The sequence below is a fragment of the Hippopotamus amphibius genome, chromosome 3, assembly GCF_030028045.1.
Source record: "Hippopotamus amphibius kiboko isolate mHipAmp2 chromosome 3, mHipAmp2.hap2, whole genome shotgun sequence".
In the NCBI taxonomy this organism is placed as follows: Eukaryota; Metazoa; Chordata; class Mammalia; order Artiodactyla; family Hippopotamidae; genus Hippopotamus; species Hippopotamus amphibius.
Window position 1 is genome coordinate 165,026,347 of NC_080188.1, and position 18,179 is coordinate 165,044,525.

At 35.9% G+C, this 18,179-nt stretch overlaps 1 protein-coding gene across 1 annotated transcript in view; it reads right to left on the bottom strand.

Annotated features, from left to right (window-relative positions):
• HMCN1 (hemicentin 1) overlaps positions 1 to 18,179 on the bottom strand; it is a 460,484-nt gene that overhangs the window by 154,463 nt on the left and 287,842 nt on the right. The window contains exons 42-48 of the mRNA XM_057725744.1: positions 16,563 to 16,659; positions 12,888 to 13,010; positions 11,918 to 12,079; positions 8,809 to 9,090; positions 6,628 to 6,795; positions 2,533 to 2,646; positions 1,881 to 1,967 (exon numbers count right to left, since the gene is read on the bottom strand). Of these exons, the coding sequence (XP_057581727.1) occupies positions 1,881 to 1,967; positions 2,533 to 2,646; positions 6,628 to 6,795; positions 8,809 to 9,090; positions 11,918 to 12,079; positions 12,888 to 13,010; positions 16,563 to 16,659 (1,033 nt within the window). The remainder of the gene's footprint in view (positions 1 to 1,880; positions 1,968 to 2,532; positions 2,647 to 6,627; positions 6,796 to 8,808; positions 9,091 to 11,917; positions 12,080 to 12,887; positions 13,011 to 16,562; positions 16,660 to 18,179) is intronic.

Here is an 18,179-nt window from a genome sequence, read left to right on the forward strand (position 1 = left end):
CAAATATTGAGGATATAGAAAAAAAGGGAACTCCTGTGCACCTCTGGAGGAAATGTAAATTGGTACAGCCCTTATGGAAAACAGTATCATGGTTCCTCAAAAAACTAAAAATAGAACTACCATATGTTCAGCAATTCCATTTCTAGGCATATATCTGAAAAAAACAAAATCACTATCTCAAAGAGACATCTGCACTCCCGTGTTCACTGCAGCACTACTCACAACAGCCAGATGTGGAAACAACCTAAATGTCCAAAGATAGATGACTGGATAGAGAAAATGTGGCATATATAAAATAATACATATAATTTAATACTATTAATACTAAATAGTGCTATACAATATATAATACTAATATTATATACTATAATATATGTATATACATGTAATAATTTAATATTATCCAGCCACAAAAAAGAAGGAAATCCCATCATTTGTGACAACATGGATAAACCTTGAGGACATTATGGTAAGTGAAATAAGTCAGACAGACAAAGACAAATACGGTCTGATCTCACTTACACATGGTGAATCTAATAAAACCAAACTCATAGAAACTGAGAATCCATTAGTGGTTGTACAGGTAGGGGATTAGAGGTTGGGTAAAAGAGTGAACGTGGTCAGAAGCCACAAACTTCCAGTTATAAGGTAATAATCATGATTACAGTTAACAATACTATATTGTATATTTGAAAGCTGCTGAGAGAGTAGATCTTAAAAGTTCGAATCACAAGAAAAACATGTGTAGCTCTGTGAGGTAATGGATGTCAACCCAACATTGTGGTAATCATGTGTGTGTGTGTACACATCATTATGTTGTACTCCTTAAACTTATGCAGTATTATGTGTCAGTATTATATGTCAATTATATCTCAATGAAACTGAAAAAAAAAAAAATCTAAAAACCAAATGTCAACATTGAAAAAAAACTGGAAGGCTCAAGACAAGATGCTATAAAATTTAGGCAGCTCATCTCTATGCAATAGTTGTTACCACATCATTTCAAGAAAAAAAAAGAAGACAGGTTAAGTAATAGCATATGCGACACTTTTTATGTCTGCCTTTCTTAAAAGGAAAATATTTCTTTGCTTACTTAAATGTACTGTAAGGCATGTAAACAATGAAATAAGAAACTAATTGAATCTTCCTTAAAACACTTGCTTTCTATAAAATGTATGGGCCACTCTAGTTGTTCAATTAAAACTGCAAGGCCGTGTCTTCACTAAAAAAGATGGTCTTGGAAATGTTCTCTTAGAGATTTGTTTATTTTTTATTACATGCAACACAATGATTCACTGGTAAAGCCGGTGAAATTGGCTTTAGAATTTTCATTTTTATTTTTACTCATCTCCATTTCCTTTGCAATATGCAAGCATGTTAACAAAAGGTGACAATTTTAATCTCGGGTAATTCCCATCATCATTGATGCTATCCTTTCACCAAAATTCCTATTTCTTTGAAATAAAATTTAAGAAAACAGTAAAAAAGTAAAAGAAAGTACAAACATAGGGAAGGAAAGAAAACATAAGAGGGGGTAGGACAGGAAATCCTACCCACAAGTAGGAGCAGAATTTGAAAAGAAAGAATAATTTATTGAATTGAAAGAAAAGACCAATTATGTATTTCTTTTTCTGTATCTCTGTCTTCCCTGCTTTTCTCCCTCCCCTCTCTCTCTCTTCTTCCTTCCCTTTTTCAGTGTAGCAATTTCCTTTTTATCTCTATAGAATCTGGAAGATTTCCTCCTATGCTTCTACCATCTGTATTGGGCTAGAATTCAATTTCAAATGCTTGATTTTTCTCAACTAATTAAGATGTAAGTGAAAGCAATGAATAATCAGTAAGTTGAGAAAAAGCAGAAGTACAAGAGCTGAGCCCTTTACCTGTCACTTCACAAGTCAGTGTAACATTCTGTTTCTCTTTTACTTTCACATCTTGGAATGTATTTTCACCCACAATGTGAGGTGGTACTAAAAAAAAAGGACAGAAAAAGTAACAATTCTAACAGCAGGATGGTTATTTATAGGTATCTATGCTTATATTTTGTATTAAGCTGTACCTTTTAAAACAACCCCTCCAAATTCTCATTATTATTTTACTAAAATAACATTATCATATTGTTTGATCAATTCTGATATACTATGAAGTTATATGTCATAAATTCAATTATAATGAATTTTATTGTATGTAAATCATAAAATCTGGATAAATATGTCAACAAGTCAATGAGTAACAAAATCTATTAGACATTTATTTCTCCCTCTATAACTCTGATAGGCACCCACATTAAACAAGTTATCAGAATCTTAGAACACTGTTGAACAATTGTGAACTGAAAAGACATGGCCTTTCAAACATTTTAATCCAACTGATTGCATGCAAACTGTTCTAACATTGAATTCTTGCTAAGAGTGACACTCCAGGGGTCAAAGAATACACAAATGTAAGATCAAGCTGCAGAGAAATTTAACTCTCCTTCCAGAATATATTTAAGACAATTTTATTTTTTCTAGATATTGTAAATTATATAAATACCTAATACTGAAAGCCCAAAGATTTTTCTTTCTTCACCAGCTGCATTCCTTACAACACAAGTATACTGGCCAGCATCTTCTATTCTGGTCTGCATCAACCGCAGAGTCCTACCTCCTGGAGAAGCAAACCACCAGATGACTCAAAAAGAAACTGTAACTTTACAGGTTTGCAATGTAATGCTGAATTTTGGTAAAATTTAACCAACTCACTTCAAAGGCCTTTAAAATGCATTTATGTCAAGCTTTTTAAAAAATATCACGTTTTAAGGCTATATGAAACAGAATAGGTAATTCAGAAGAATTTTCTGGTTTAATGGATAAAAAAAGTTAATACAAACCTAGATGACAGCAAGCAAAAAATAGAGTTTCACAGAGGTGCTGTTTGAACATAATCTTGAAAGGTAAGTATACTTTAAAACAGAGAGGAGTCAAGAGACACCATTGTAGGTACAGTACGAATGAGCATATAGAGGTAGAAAGTAGATGTGAGGTATGGCACCTAAAACAGAACAGGTGGAGAAAACAGTGAGAGATGAGACTAGTTGGAGTATGACCAGATACTGTGGGCCCTCAAATGTAACGCAAAGGACCTTAGGCTTTATTGTGTTCACTAAAGGCTATGGAAGTACATAAACAAGAAAAGTCATGATCTGATTTGTGCTTTAGAAAAACAACTGTGACAGGATGTTTACCAAAGGATTCCCAGTTTGCCATGCAACCTATGAAATGGGAGCATTAGAAAGAGAACCTCACCAACAACCCAGATTGGGAGGACATCAATATACAAGGGATGGATGAAACCAGGAAGACTAACTACCAGGTTTCAATTGAATTTCATGGAATTCTAGAACTATTTATATCAACGTTTATGAGGGTCACCTCATTCATTAGTGTGACTCTGATTTTGTTTCTCCTTGTATTTTGAACTTCTATGTAATTAAGAAAGATTCCGGTAAAATGGGAATGCAACTCATATACTGAAGGGTGTGATTTGGAGGAAAACTCCTCTTAAGGACCCAGAAAGAGGAGTCAGTAAATGAGACTGAAAAAAGCCAGCAGAGAACAAAGAGATGCACTGATATAGTAGAGTCCTTGAAAGTGTTTGAGAAGTAATTTCTAAGGAAAAAATGTAAATCACTTCTTAGGTTTTGTAATAATTTTTCATTTGGTATATTTTTGCTTAGTACCCTGAATTTGAACTAAAAAAAACTGAAATGGTTAAACATAAAGTTTTCATGTGAATATTCACCTGGACCTGAATCCATCAGGCGTTTCCATCTGCTTTCTGTTTTTATAAACAGAGCTTTTCCTACAAGCAACCTACTCATCTTCAACTCACTGAAAGGTGAACTCAGTAGTATCTTATTTAGACAAACAAAACTGATTACCTAAATTCAGTCTTTTTCCCAGTTGAATTTAAGTAAGCAAAGCTGAATACAGAACATCTTAAAGAAAGTAAGCAAAGCTGAATACAGAACACGTTAAAAAAACTTATGTTAATTAGGAAAGGATTCAAGCACTTGCTGCTACTTCAGATTAGTGAGACTATAATATGATTCCAGTTGAGAGATATTAAAACAATACAACTTTTATGAGTCATTGCTGACTCTGCAAACCTCAGCCTCATAAATCTCACGATCTTTCTTTTCTCTTTGTTTCCTGGTCCTCTCTCTTATTCCAGTGAAAGACAAAAATGGGTTTGACAGTACGTTATACTTAGATGGAGACGTTTCTTGTACCTATTAAATTTTTATAGCAGCTATCTGTTCTTGGCAGATAACTTCATAACAATGACAGGGCCTTCAACAAAGTACTGCTTTCAGAAAAGCTTGACTTAATGTCTCAGGAGGACTAATCTTAATGAAACAGAAATGTGCAGCCAATCAAGGAATGAGCGAGTCATCGCCATTCATCTGATTCTCAGTCAATCGAATGCACAACACACATGTTCAGACTGTAAAACTGAATGACTCCTCTGGCAGCACCACAAGGTAAAATACTTTAATGTGTTCACTAAGGGACCTCCAGCTGCTAGTCAAGCGAAACAAAACTGTACAATAAAACCAAAACGTTACTCCTGTTGAATCTATAATAAGCCAAAATACATCACTCTATCTTACCTTTTTCATTTCCAGGAGCCCTGATGTAGTTATTATATTTAAAATGAGGTCCTACTTTTTCAGAAATTGAATATTTTAAAAAAATAAGGATAATTTGAAGAGAAGCAGATAATGTGTTCAGGTTTTTGGTAGCCAAATTGCAATAAAATCTTTGCCATCAGTATGCATTCCCTAAGATCAACAGAGGCTGGGAGTCCTTCAAAAATGAAAGCAATATAGGACCCAGGAAAGTTTCCCAGGATAGGGAGACCCAAACCTTTTGCCAGGTTATTTATGGCAAATAACAACAAACATGTATTGGATGCTTAGAATATAAGCAGGCACTGTGTTTGGCTGCTTTACATATTTTAACTCATCTTTACAAAAACCCCTAAGAGGCAAATACTAGTAGTAACTTCACTTTACAAGTGAAGAAGTGAAGTTAGTAAAGTTAAGAAACTTGCCTGAAGTCATAAATCTAGTATTATAGGCAATAAATATAATAATTATGGCAATGTACATTCATCATTAAGCCCCTATCATTTTTAGACCAAGATCTTGGAGAAACAGAGTGACCTAAGGCTATTTAGACTTAATTCAAATACTAGGAAAGTATCTTTTCTGAACAAGCCTTCAAAAGCAGGAATCTGCACTTTGAACAAATTTAGGGGCAGGGAGGTCATTACCTCTTAAAATAGCTCATCTTGACTTTCGAAAATACAGGTATTTTTTAAAAGTTGTTTGTATTCAGACCCAAATCTGTCCCTAGAATTTTCCACATACTAGTATTACTTTTAGCCTCTGGAACTAGATGGAACCAACATAATCTTTTCTACGTCACGGCTCTTCAAGTATTTAAGTGTAATTTTCACTATGCTGTTTTGAGTTACACAAGGTTTACTTTCTGAGGTTAGAGTCAGATGTACAGTTTAACTCGCAATCATTTGCCATTGTGGTTATCCTCCTTTGAAAATACTGCCAATAAATCCTTCTTCTAGTCTCCCTAATGTGTAAGTTAGGTCCACAATACAACTGGCGTTTTACTTGTCTTATTGGTTAAAATATTTTTTATTCATGTGGCAAAACATTGCATTTGTTTTTGTGATAAACACATTACACTGTTAATGCACACCCAATAACTAACACAGTTCAGAGATCTTTTCATATGAAGAATTCTGAAGCTATATCTTACCCTAATTTTCATCACTGGTTTTTGAATGTGAGTGCAGTTTACTTAGCTTTCATTTTGTTAGGTTTAATTCAAAAGTTCCAGAGTGAGGTGTGTTTGGATTTGGATGCCTTCATTCAACTCATTAGGTATTCTTCTAAGTACCCAAGCTTTTTATTAGCCATAAACGTGGCGAGATTATTTTCTTACTCTGTGTCCAAGTTATTACTGAAAGGGGCCAAGTGCAGATTCCTGTGGCATGCCCCAGGACACCTCTCTCCACACTTACACTGATCGATAAAGAATAAGCTAATAGATTTTCCTACATAATTCGATGAGCAACAAGAGGAATATTTTTTTTCACAATAATGACAAAGTCATAGCTCACAGGAAACTATCCCATCTTGGAAATATAAATCTCACTCAGATTAGAGCCGTGAAACAATTCAAACATTTGGTTATGGAGACATTGTATAACATTCTTTACTCTAGGCTCTGTCTTCAATTTTAGCATTTCTTTTCATTCTTCACTTTTCAAATTGGTTGGTCCTTATTCCAGCATGAATGCTCTGACATCCCCGTGATTTAAGGAATAAGCAAGGGCCAAGATTCCTTTTTTGAAAGGATCTAGAGAGATTTAGAGGTTTCCCCCATTGTCATATAGCTTCTGATGTCCTTCTAAAATTTTTTTCTTAATATGATCAGTGGGTATTATAGGAAGCAGCCAGGTCAAAAAGAAAAAAATAAAACTTGGAGATATGAGAAATTAAGGAGAAACTGTGGCCATATGAAGCTAACCAGATTACCAGGCTACAAGGATTTCGAATACCTGAGAGAATTCTCAGAGAACTGCTAAGGTTGACCGGCCACCCATCTTTAAGCCAGGTAATTGAAGGCAGGGGAATTCCCGAAGCTTCACAAGTTAGGGACACTGAGTTTTTTTCCACCACACTGATATTTTCAGGTGTCCTGTGGTTTCCTATGATGCTTGGAAGGGCTGTAAGACAAAAGAAAACAAACGAGAAATGGAAAGGAGGGTAGCTAAAATATAACAAACACCAAATTCTAAACAGCTTATTCTTAAAAATGAGGCTTCCATTTTCTAGTCAACAGTAAGCAAAATGAGTGAATCACAACAATGGTGATGATGATACTCCTGGAAGCACAAATGCCACTTCTTCCTCACTAACAGCAACAAGTGACTTTTATATTGTCATTCTAACAGTGGTGAATGATTTTCTGTGAGTCATTCATCTTTTCTGATAATATGGATTCATGACTTATAGGCAGAGTTTTCTAACAAATAATTCTAATATTAAAAACTAAAAACAATCGAACAAATTAGAAGCTCAAAACTCATGAAACACACCAGCTTTCACGTTATCTATACTAAGCACATTTTTATTCCCTGGGCTAGCTGTTTCCTTGCTGTTTTTTTTCCCTTATTTTTACCCCAATCCAGCTCATGAAGACAAATGCGGTTTCAAGTAGAATGGCAGCAGTAGAGTTGATGGGACTTAGTGATATCGGATATGAGAAAAAGAGAGGCATCAAGCATGCTTCCTGGGTGTTTTCCTTGCTCAACCACGTTAGATGGTGGGGTTGGCACAATCACCCAGGAGAGAGTGTAGATAGAGAAGCAAGTATTTTTCAAATCAGCACTTGGGGGCATTCTAACGCTACAGGCTGGAAGAGCAGGGGGACCAACGAGACAGGTTGAGAGGAAACAGTTGCCCGAGAGTCAGAGACCAAGAGGGTTGGCTGGGGCGGGAGCAGGTGAGGAGAGAGGAGTGACCACCTCCTAGAGATCAAGTATGTCCTGTGGATGCAAAAATGTGAAAAACACAAAGTGGGGTTGAGAAGACAGGTCTGCGCAATGAGCAGAGTAGAATCAGGATAGTCTGAGGATAGAAGGGCAGGTTACATTGACCCAACAGGCCTGGACAAGCACAAGGGCTGGGTCAGAGGAGAAGTGGCGTGAAAACCCAATTAAGCCAGCATTGGAAGATAGATAAAACAAGGGTACGCAGAGGACTTCAGTGCCTCTATGTCCCTCATTAGCTCAGGGAAAGTTACCCCTCCATCATGTTTTCCTTCTACACAGAGAAGGGCCAGGGACACCCTTCACTTTCAAGGGTCTTGTAGAATTGAAGTACATGGAGGATGGAGCCAATTGAAATTTAGCATAATCTGAGACCTTGATTTCTCAACATCAGTCTTGCCTAGGGAATTTTATGACAGAAATTCTTATGAATACAACTGACCTAAATGTTCTTCTATAGAGAATTGATCGAATAAAGTATGAAACATTCAAATAATGCAATAGTAAGCACCTGTTAAAAAGAAAGAGAAAAACCACAATCTAACAAAAAGATACATAAGACTTTAGCTCTGGTTCACGCACTGTCTGCAAACTACAAGATATTAATACCGGATTTTGTGCATGTTCTAACTGGATTCAAGTTACAAGACTGTGTCTATTAAATTTACCATTATTTCTACAGATTTTAAAACTACAGTTCAAATTGTATGCATACAAATAGGTGTCCCTGAGTACATGTATGTTTGGTCCATTCCTATTGACATTTTCAGCTCATTACTTAGAATTTTAAGGCTGACTTTAGTACAACTTACACCCAACTGATCCTGAGTCATTAAGCTCTAAGGAACCTAGGCTTACACTAGCCAAGTCAGCTAATGTAGAAAACACAGAATCAAGGAATATTACTTGGGAAATCATTGGCTCAAAAACACTTGAAAAAGATAATTATCTACTTTACGATGTGCTTTTCTAAAAGAATATCCAATATGTGCTTATTTTAGCAAGGTAAGAAATGGGAGGTCAGACATAGAAGGGTAAGTGATGAGACTGATTTAAAGAAGAGGTGCATGTGTAGAAAATAACAGACTATAAATAAAAGACTCAACACCTGAGGCCTGTATCTCCCATCCAGGATGCTACAGATTGTATCAGCCAATGAACAGACTTACTGAGCCTGTTTATACTTACTGTGTACACTTAAGTCATACTTTCTGTCAGTCATTCCTGCTATATTCGCAGCAACACACACATAACGGCCTGTGTCAGATACATGGACATTCTTCAGCTGAAGGATACGACCTTCATCTGTTACTTCCATTCCCCTTCCCTTGGTCAAAGGGCGGCCATCTTTCATCCAGGTCACGGTTGGGTGAGGAATACCCTCCACCTCACACTCCAGGGAAACACTCTTCCCTCGAGTTACAATAATTTCAGTAGGGTGGCTGCCACTGTTGGATATAGTTGGTCGAACTGGGGAAAAAAGAAAAAAATAGGAAATGTTTGCCTTAACTCTTATAGAAGAATTTTCATCAGGCAAAGTTAAATTCATTTTTGATATAAAAATATTAGCTACTAAAGAAAAGATCCAGGACGAATAGAGATGGCATTGATGTATTGAGAGATGGAATTCTCCAATGTTTCTAAATGTCTTCACACCTAAAAAAAAGCAATCGATATAGTAAAGAAAGAATGCTGTGTTAGCTATCTTCCCTGCTTTTGAGAAGTTGTACAATCATTTGTAGCTTTAATCCATAGAAGACTTCCTAGTACTAATTTTAAAATAGATATGATAGCCTAGCTTATGACCCAATGTCTGTTATCAATTTCTTTCTTCCTCTCACTAGAAAAGTTGGAAAAGCTGAGACTGTTTCTCAGTGTTCTTTGGAAACTGTGACCACACAAATCATTACAGACCTAAATGAAGGTCTGCTGTCAGGGTGAGGTGAGGGGGCAGGTTTGGGAAAGTTTCTGCTCTCCTGCTAAAAGAAAAAGATATCATCCCTTCCCCCTTCTTTTTGCCTTCAATATGGACTTGATACTACAAATGCAGGAACCATCTTGAGACCACAAAGGAAGGACCAGGAGGATCCTAGATCTCCTGTCCTGATAAGTGTAAGGTGCTGACCAACTCCAGTGACTGCCAATCTTAAAGGGCTTCTCATTATGTGAGAAAATAAACTGCTATTTGTTTAAGGCACTGATGGCCAATGATTCTGTAACTTTGCAGCTAAATTCACCCAATCGATACTGATTCCAAGAAAGAAGATTAAACCAATTCAAATACACATATATGTGGGCAAGAAAATGGACCAATATTAGTAATCCTGTGTTCTTGTGCCAATCTTGTCACATATAAGCCGTGTGACCTCAGCTGGTCATGGAAACTTCTCTGGGAGACAATATCTTTGTTTCATATCCAAGTTCATGTAAAGATTAAAGGAGGTAATGTAAATATTTTAAATACTTTAAAATTTTATATAAATCCAATATTCTTTACAATGACATATTTTTACATATTGTAAATATACCCTATGGTACAATGCCATCCTCCCCATTCTACATGTCCACCATTCTGCCCCCAACAAATTATAGCCACATTGATGTGTCTGCCATGAGCAAGCTGATGCAGAATGGACATCTGTATTGCTGAAGAAACAACAGCTAGAAATAAGTGATTTCTCTCTTGTTATGTCAGCACAATTTAAATTCGTGGGTTTTATGATAGGTACAGTTGCCCCTGGGTAGCCATAGGACACTGGTTCCAGGAGCCCCCTCAGATACCAAAATCTGAGGATGCTCAAGTCCATTATATATAAAATGGCATAGAATTTGCATATAACCTATCTACATCCTCCCTTATAAACTTTAAATCATCACTAGATTAGTTATAATACTTAATACAATGTAAATATTTGTAAACACAATGTAAATGCTATCTAAATAGTTGCCTGGTGTGGGGCAAATTCAATTTTTGCTTTTTGTAACCTTCTGGAATTTTTTTTTTTAATTTTTTTAATCTGCAGTTGGTGGAATCCATGGATGAGGAATCTGTGGATACAGTGGGCCAACTGTATAGTATAACCATACTACTTTGAATGAATCTTAAAGATGTAAAGAAAAAGTAAAAGGGAATAATATAAAGCCTTCTAAAAAAAACTGTGCTTCACCGATCAGAATGGCCATCATCACAAAATCTGGAAACAACAAATGTTGGAGAGGGTGTGGAGAAAAGGGAACTCTCGTGCACTGTTGGTGGGAATGTAAGTTGGTACAGCCACTATGGAAAACAATTTGGAGGTTCCTTAAAAAACTACAAATAGAACTACCATATGATCCAGTAATCCCACTTCTGGGCATATACCCAAAGAAAACCATAATCCCAAAAGAAACTTGTACCATAATGTTTATTGCAGCACTATTTACAATAGCCAGGACATGGAAGCAACCCAAACGCCCGTCAACAAATGAATGGATAAAGAAGATGTGGCATATATACACAATGGAATATTCCTCAGCTATAAAAAGGGATGAGATGGAGCTATATGTAATGAGGTGGATAGAACTACAGTCTGTCATACAGAGTGAAGTAAGTCAGAAAGAGAAAGACAAATATTGTATGCTAACTCACATATACGGAATCTAAAAATGGTACTGATGAACTCAGGGACAAGAACAAGGACACAGATACAGAGAATGGACTGGAGAACTCGAGGTTTGGGAGGGGGCGGGGGGTGAAGGGGAAGCTGAGACGAAGCCAGAGAGTAGCACAGACATATATATACTACCAACTGTAAAATAGATAGTCAGTGGGAAGTTGTTGTATAACAAAGGGAGTCCAACTCGAGGATGGAAGATGCCTTAGAGGACTGGGGTGGGGAGGGTGGGGGGGACTCGAGGGGAGGGAGTCAAGGAAGGGAGGGAATACGGGGATATGTGTATAAAAACAGATGATTGAACTTGGTGTACCCCCCAAAAAATAAAAAAAATAAAAAAAATAAAAAGATGCTATGAGCAAATAAAATTACAAAAAAGGAAGTAAGTGCAAAGCCAACAATTGTAAGCGCCAAATGACAGGCATGATTTTAAGATCAAACTTCTGATATGGGCAATTCTATGTAAAAGGCTCCAAGATGAGAAGCAGCAATTATTTAATGGTTTATTGTTGAATAAAAGTTTTCCAAGAAAAAAAAAAAAAAACAGATGATTGAACTTGACGTACCCCCCCAAAAATAATAAATAAATAAATAAAATTAAAAAAAAACAAACTGTGCTAAAGCCTGGCTAATCAATAACTTACTGTAAACTTGCAGACTGTAGTCTTTCTTTGCAGTTCCAGCAACATTCGATGCCACACATGTATAGAGCCCTGCATCAGATTTTTCTGCAATTGAAATCTGCAACTGCCTGCCTCCAGACAAAGTTCTGACTCGCCCCGCAGAATCAGCCAGCACTGGGGAGCCTGCAAAGAAAACCAAGTGGCAAAATGTGAAGCATAAATATAAGGCATTTTGTGTATAGACTCTGAGTATATATACATATTTATTTACCTCCTAGTTCACACACTTAAAAAGCAGAGGACACTGTATAAAAATCTATGCAAAAAAGGGGAGGAGGAAGAGAAAGAAGGGGAGAAGAAGGAAGATGAAGATTATCTTCTGCAAATTTTTCTTTCAATCAACATTGCATTTAAAAGAAAATATACTTAGTAAAACAAAATAAAATCTTCAAAACAAAAATTATTTTTTAACTCAGATAAATTTAAATGATCTGCTACTTAATGGAAATAAACATTTGTTCATGAATAAATGAATAAATAAAAATCTCTGTTCAAGTGCAGAACTCAATCTTAATATACATTACAAAACTGTCACAAGTACAGCAAAAATGTTTGCTTTAGGAAGTAATTTTAAAGAAAGAAAATAATTTAAAAGCCTATTTTAAAGAAGACAGGAATAGTTCATTGAATTGTGGATTCTTGATCATTACAGCTGATAGCTGCCCTACAATGCATTTGATTAAGAAAGAATTAATGCAGAAAATTAATTTCTTCTTGGGAGCAGTGAGTCTCAAAACTGACAATTTTCAGGTTGATATTTTAGAAGTATCACATATGGTACATTTAACATAAAGCAATTATGCTGTCTAGTATTTTAGTATGCAAACCTTAAGAAAGTTTGTTAATTGGCATGTTTGTGAAACAAAATATTAATATAAATTCATTCAGTATTTGTATTTAATTTTATAAATGTCAAAGGATGAAAACTGACCTTTCTTCTTCCAAATGAGATTTGGGGGTGGAATACCACTTGATTCACACAATAGACTAATGAGATGCCCTTCAATGACTGTAAGTTGAGAAAGTTCATCAGAACCATAAATATCTGGTGGTACTGAAAGATTTAAAAAAGGGAAAAATACTATTTTACACTTATTAAACATAAAACTTCCCTCACACTTTTCACGTTAAAAAAAAAAAGGCTCCCACTCAAATGGCAAAAGTAAAAATTTAGCACTTTTTTATTTTATTTTATTTTTATTTTATTTATTTATTTTTTTAGCACTTTAGGTTGACATATCAACACCACATTAAAAGTCAATTGTAAGACCTAGAATAAATACCTAATAGCAGACTTCGCATTTTCACAGATAGAAACTTAATTATCAAAATACTCAGAGTGAAAGAAAAGATACTCAGAGTGATGTAAAAAGACAGTGATACAGTATAGATATTTAGACATCTTGCACCAAAAAAAAAAATGAAGACACTTACCAAATTTAAACTTAAACCAGTCATTTGTGCCTCTCCAGGTTTGATATTTCAGATGCTGAACAGAATCAAAAGACATCAGGCATACAACATACAGTAAAGAACAGAAGTAAGGAATTTGACCTAAGAAACAGACATGCTACCTATCCTACATTACACAGTCTCCTTCTCCCCCATTGACCTCCAGCTTCTCCTTGAAACCCTCAAAGTGAATTCTTACTACCCACACTTTTCTCAAAGAGGCTGAGTCTACGTTTGCTGGCTGAACTCTCCCTTGGGACTCTTTTCTGGCTGCAGTATTATCACGTGATAGACACTTGTTTTCCCAAGCTCCCGGGCTTTGAGGAGTGGGAGAATCCTCCTCACCCCCAATACTGCTTCCAGCCATTGTTCAACCACCCCCATGAAAAGTCTCTATTCCTTTGAGGTTCATGTCACCCATTTACTTCTCTTTCTCTTTCTTACCACTGTCTGTGAACCTGTCATTCTTTTTCCATTCACTGAACAGTTTGGTACTTGTTTTTATCCTTTCTCTTCACATGAAGACCTGCCATCATTCTGTATGAACTCAACATCTACACGTCTAAACACCTGGCTACATAGTTCCTTGATCTGCTCATCCTGTTCTCCATCAGAGGCCATGCCCTTGTTACCATCTAGAACACTTCTCCTATTAACTTATAAACTTAGGCCACTTTCTGACAACTGCTCTATCCTTACAGCTCTTTCACTCAACTATTCCCAATTCTCAATTCAAGGACCCAATTGAATCTCAAGTCCTTAACCCTTTCAGAAGCCTTCCAACCTAGCTGCCTACTCTTTTATTTACGAACTTCACTATCCAATTTAGATTTCATGAGCAGTAATTTCAACGAGTCCCTCTGCCAATATTTTCAACTGCCTTGCACCACTGCCCTTCCTATTTGGCAATACCTTTACCTGGGATGAATCCTATAGTTTTCTCATCACCTATCTTACAGATGAAAATTCTACAGAAGAAAATGACAACTCCACAACTTGTCACCACAATAAATTCACGATCTCCAACCTAAACTCCACCCTCCTCTACTCCCATGACTTCCATTAATACAAATACTTGTAAATCTGTGTCTGTAACACAGATACTCTCTGAGATACGGACTTTTATACCTGACTACTTAACATCTCATCTTGGATGCCTTAGAGGCACTGTCAAACTCAACTTGCCCCAACCTGAATTCAGGGACCAGCATCACTGTCTTTCTTCTTAACCTCTCTATGCCTACACGTGGCATAGTGCCTAGAACACAGAGTCACACCATAAATAATTTTTGAGTGAATCCAGGCTTGAGGTTTCAACCTTCTCTCCCCTATCATTCATTCTTACATCCACTGCATCCTGCTTTCCTCTTTAAGAGGCAGTGGTCTACTCATTTGAAAAGTACGCTTTGTAGTTTGTGTCTCACTTGGCTTCTCTGCAATGTGTGCCATCATTCATTCACTTACTCACTCATCCATCTAACCATGTACAACTTATCTGTTGTCCGCATTCTTCTTCTGGGAACACCATTGTCCTTAGTCTCCACAACACAAGCTTCACCCAGTTCTCCTCCTGCCTCTTTGACTGTTCCTTCTCAGTTTCCCATTTGGGGATTTTTTCTGTCTCCCTTCTTATGTGACACATGAGGGTCATTCTGTACAGTACCCTCTGTACACATCCTTCTTATTCTCGCTAAGGGATCTCAACTACTACATATACACTCATGTCTCCAGCCTCACAGTTTTAACTGTTATCTTCTTCTCCTGAACTATAGGCTTCTGGTGGCATGGAGGACAACTTCACATGGACAGTCTATAGGTATCTCTAATACAGCATTTTTTTTAACTTTTTTTTTAAGTTGGGTTATAGCTGTTTTACAATGTTATGTTAGCTTCTAGAGTCAGCGGAGTTCCCTGTGCTGTACAGCAGGTTCTTATTAGTTATCTATTTTACACATATTAGTGAATATATGTCAATCCCAATCTCCCCAGCATTTTAAAAATGAATTCTTCACCTCACTTTCTAATTGATCATCACTCCAAATTTTCCTTTTTCTTTTTTTTTTTTCAACTTTTACTTGATAAAACTTAGGTCAGTGTTGTCCATATTGAGAGTTATATGACTATTTTCCCCACTTGAAAGAAATGAGAAGAGAAGGGAAGGAAAGGAAATATGGAGGGAGAAAAAGGATGGAAGGAAGTAGGAATAGAAGTGAATGGTGATAATACGTAGTAAATATAAATTTACTACATAGTAGATTTTATCATTTAAAAGTAAATTCTTTTACAGGGTGAAGGATAACACTTCTCACAATTTTCCTCAAGATTTTTTAAAATGATAATTATGATTTATAATTAAGTCATCTTACACATGAAATATTCATTCTCCATTGGAATTAGATTACTTCCTCTACCTATTTTTATTTTAAAATGTGTTTTTTAATTAACTTTTATAGTCACAGATAAATTTCAGGTTACTATCTCAATAATTAAAAAGTTTAAGCAAACAAAATCAAAATTAAGGAGCCTTAATATGTTATAAATGAATTTAGAGAAGTACTTAAAATAAAGGTGAATATATAGGAAATGGGAACACTTTTAAACATCGCGTAGCAGACCACCACAGTGATATAAAAATTGTGACTATTCCTAAGAATTATCTTAATTAGTAACAAACAGTAAAACTTCAAGCAAGAATAGCTTTGCACATTTGTCAGCAGAGTAATCCCATCTCCCACCCACAAGTGCATGTGTTCTGTTTCTCTCTCACACACACACATAATTCACACCCACAATCTGGCCTTTTGAGTTATTTTCAATTGACCAACACATATCTGTTCATGGAGAACACTTAGTCATTACAAGATCCCAGTTATAGAAGCTAAAGGGCATATTAATCAGGCTGGAGGGCAGAATTGCTCTACATTAAAGTTACAGGGACCAACATGTTTAGGTTCAGGAAATCTATCTAGTCGCTCTTGAATTAATAAGCTGATATTCAGGACAGTTCAGCATCATTTAAACATATTATTTACTGTCTATCTATGTATTATGGTCAATTTTAGTTACATGGTTATTATTTTAAGAATTAACACAAAGAATCAAAGATTAAGCCACAAGTTGCATCATTTGCTTTACACGGTCTGATCCCACTTACCCCAAATGTTGACATTATAGTTTTTCTCAGTTTTTCCAGCAACATTTGTTGCCTCACAAGTGTAACGACCACTATCTTGAACCTGAGCATCTTCAATCTGAAAACAAAATCATGCTTTGAAACCACAATTTCTATTTTGTAAGTAATTGGGACTTTTCTATAAATGCTATTTGTAATCTCTGATTTTTCATTTGTATTCTGAAGGTTTTCAAACATATAGAAAGTAGAGAGAATAGTAAAATGGATGGCTATATGCCCATCACCTACATTCAACACTTAAGATTTGACAATTCTCATTTATGTCATACCTTATTTGAATCTCATTAATTTTAGTGGCTGAAGGACTAGAAAGGCCTTTTAAATGTGATTCATATAAAATAACCAAAAAAAATCACAATTAATTTCTGAATATGTTATTTAGGACTTTAAATATACTATCTTTCTATGCCCAGGTCCTTATTCAGTAAAATAACACCCTTACTATTAATTCATTATGTCTTCTCTTATACTGGGTTTGTAAGCTTCTTCAAGTCAAGTATTATACTCAATTAGTCTCAATCTCCTAGTACCCAGGCTGGTGCTTGGTAGGTAACTGAATATAAGTAAATATTTTCCATATATTTATCTGCAACATATATTAATACTCATTTATCATTTATTCATAGACCTTTCAGCAGTTATTGAGAATCTTGTACCAGGTAGAAGATACAAGGAGGCATAGGGTAATACATGGTTTCTGACTTGAGTTTTCAATCTAGTTGAGAATATAACATATGTGAACATTAAAAAAAGTTTAATAATAAAGATATCAATAAGAATATAAGAGGTACAGCAAACAGTATGCAACTGATGGTAAATAACTTTGAAATCAATTGCTGAAACATTCAAAAGAGAATCACTGGAGTTGGAGTTATCATTGAAAGTATTTAGTATAGCAGGAGTGTGCTAGAAGTTTTCATTTCCATGAGGTCTTCTCCCTACATCCGTTCCTATGGACCCAAACTAATATTTGCAAGGACAGTTCTAATCACGCATAGGTCTCCCTTAGCAGTGCTGGGACTTGTGTTTATACAATCGTCTCTCTCTATCATTCAGTCAGAGCTGAGGTTTGAGAATTCTACCATCTGCTTTCTTGAACTCTGGGCTCTGCCTCTGAGAAGGGGCAGTGCTTTTTGCCCACCCCCATATAGCTCAGTTGACTTATCCTACTATCCTTCATCAGTGACTCTGGCCTTTCCTTCCTTACCAGCTTCATTGTTACAGGATCATAATTTTGAATAACTCCATCCTCTTGCCTCTAATATACACTTTCACCCTCCCTCTCACTCTCTCCTATACTTCTGTCCTCCTTGTGTAAGCTTCTGAGCTTCGTTTGTGTTGAAAATCATTATTCATTTCCCAAGACTCTCCTTGTTTGATAGTAATAACATTCCTTTACCAAGAAGCTATGGGCTGTAGGAGTTAGTGGCATGGATTCTGAAGCTATACTCCTGTATTCAAATCCCATTTCTGCCACTTAGTAACTGTGGGCAGATTACTTAGCCATTCTTTCAATTCTAAATAGGGTTATTATGATGATTTTATAAATATTTCAATGGCCTGAAGGCTTCCTGAATC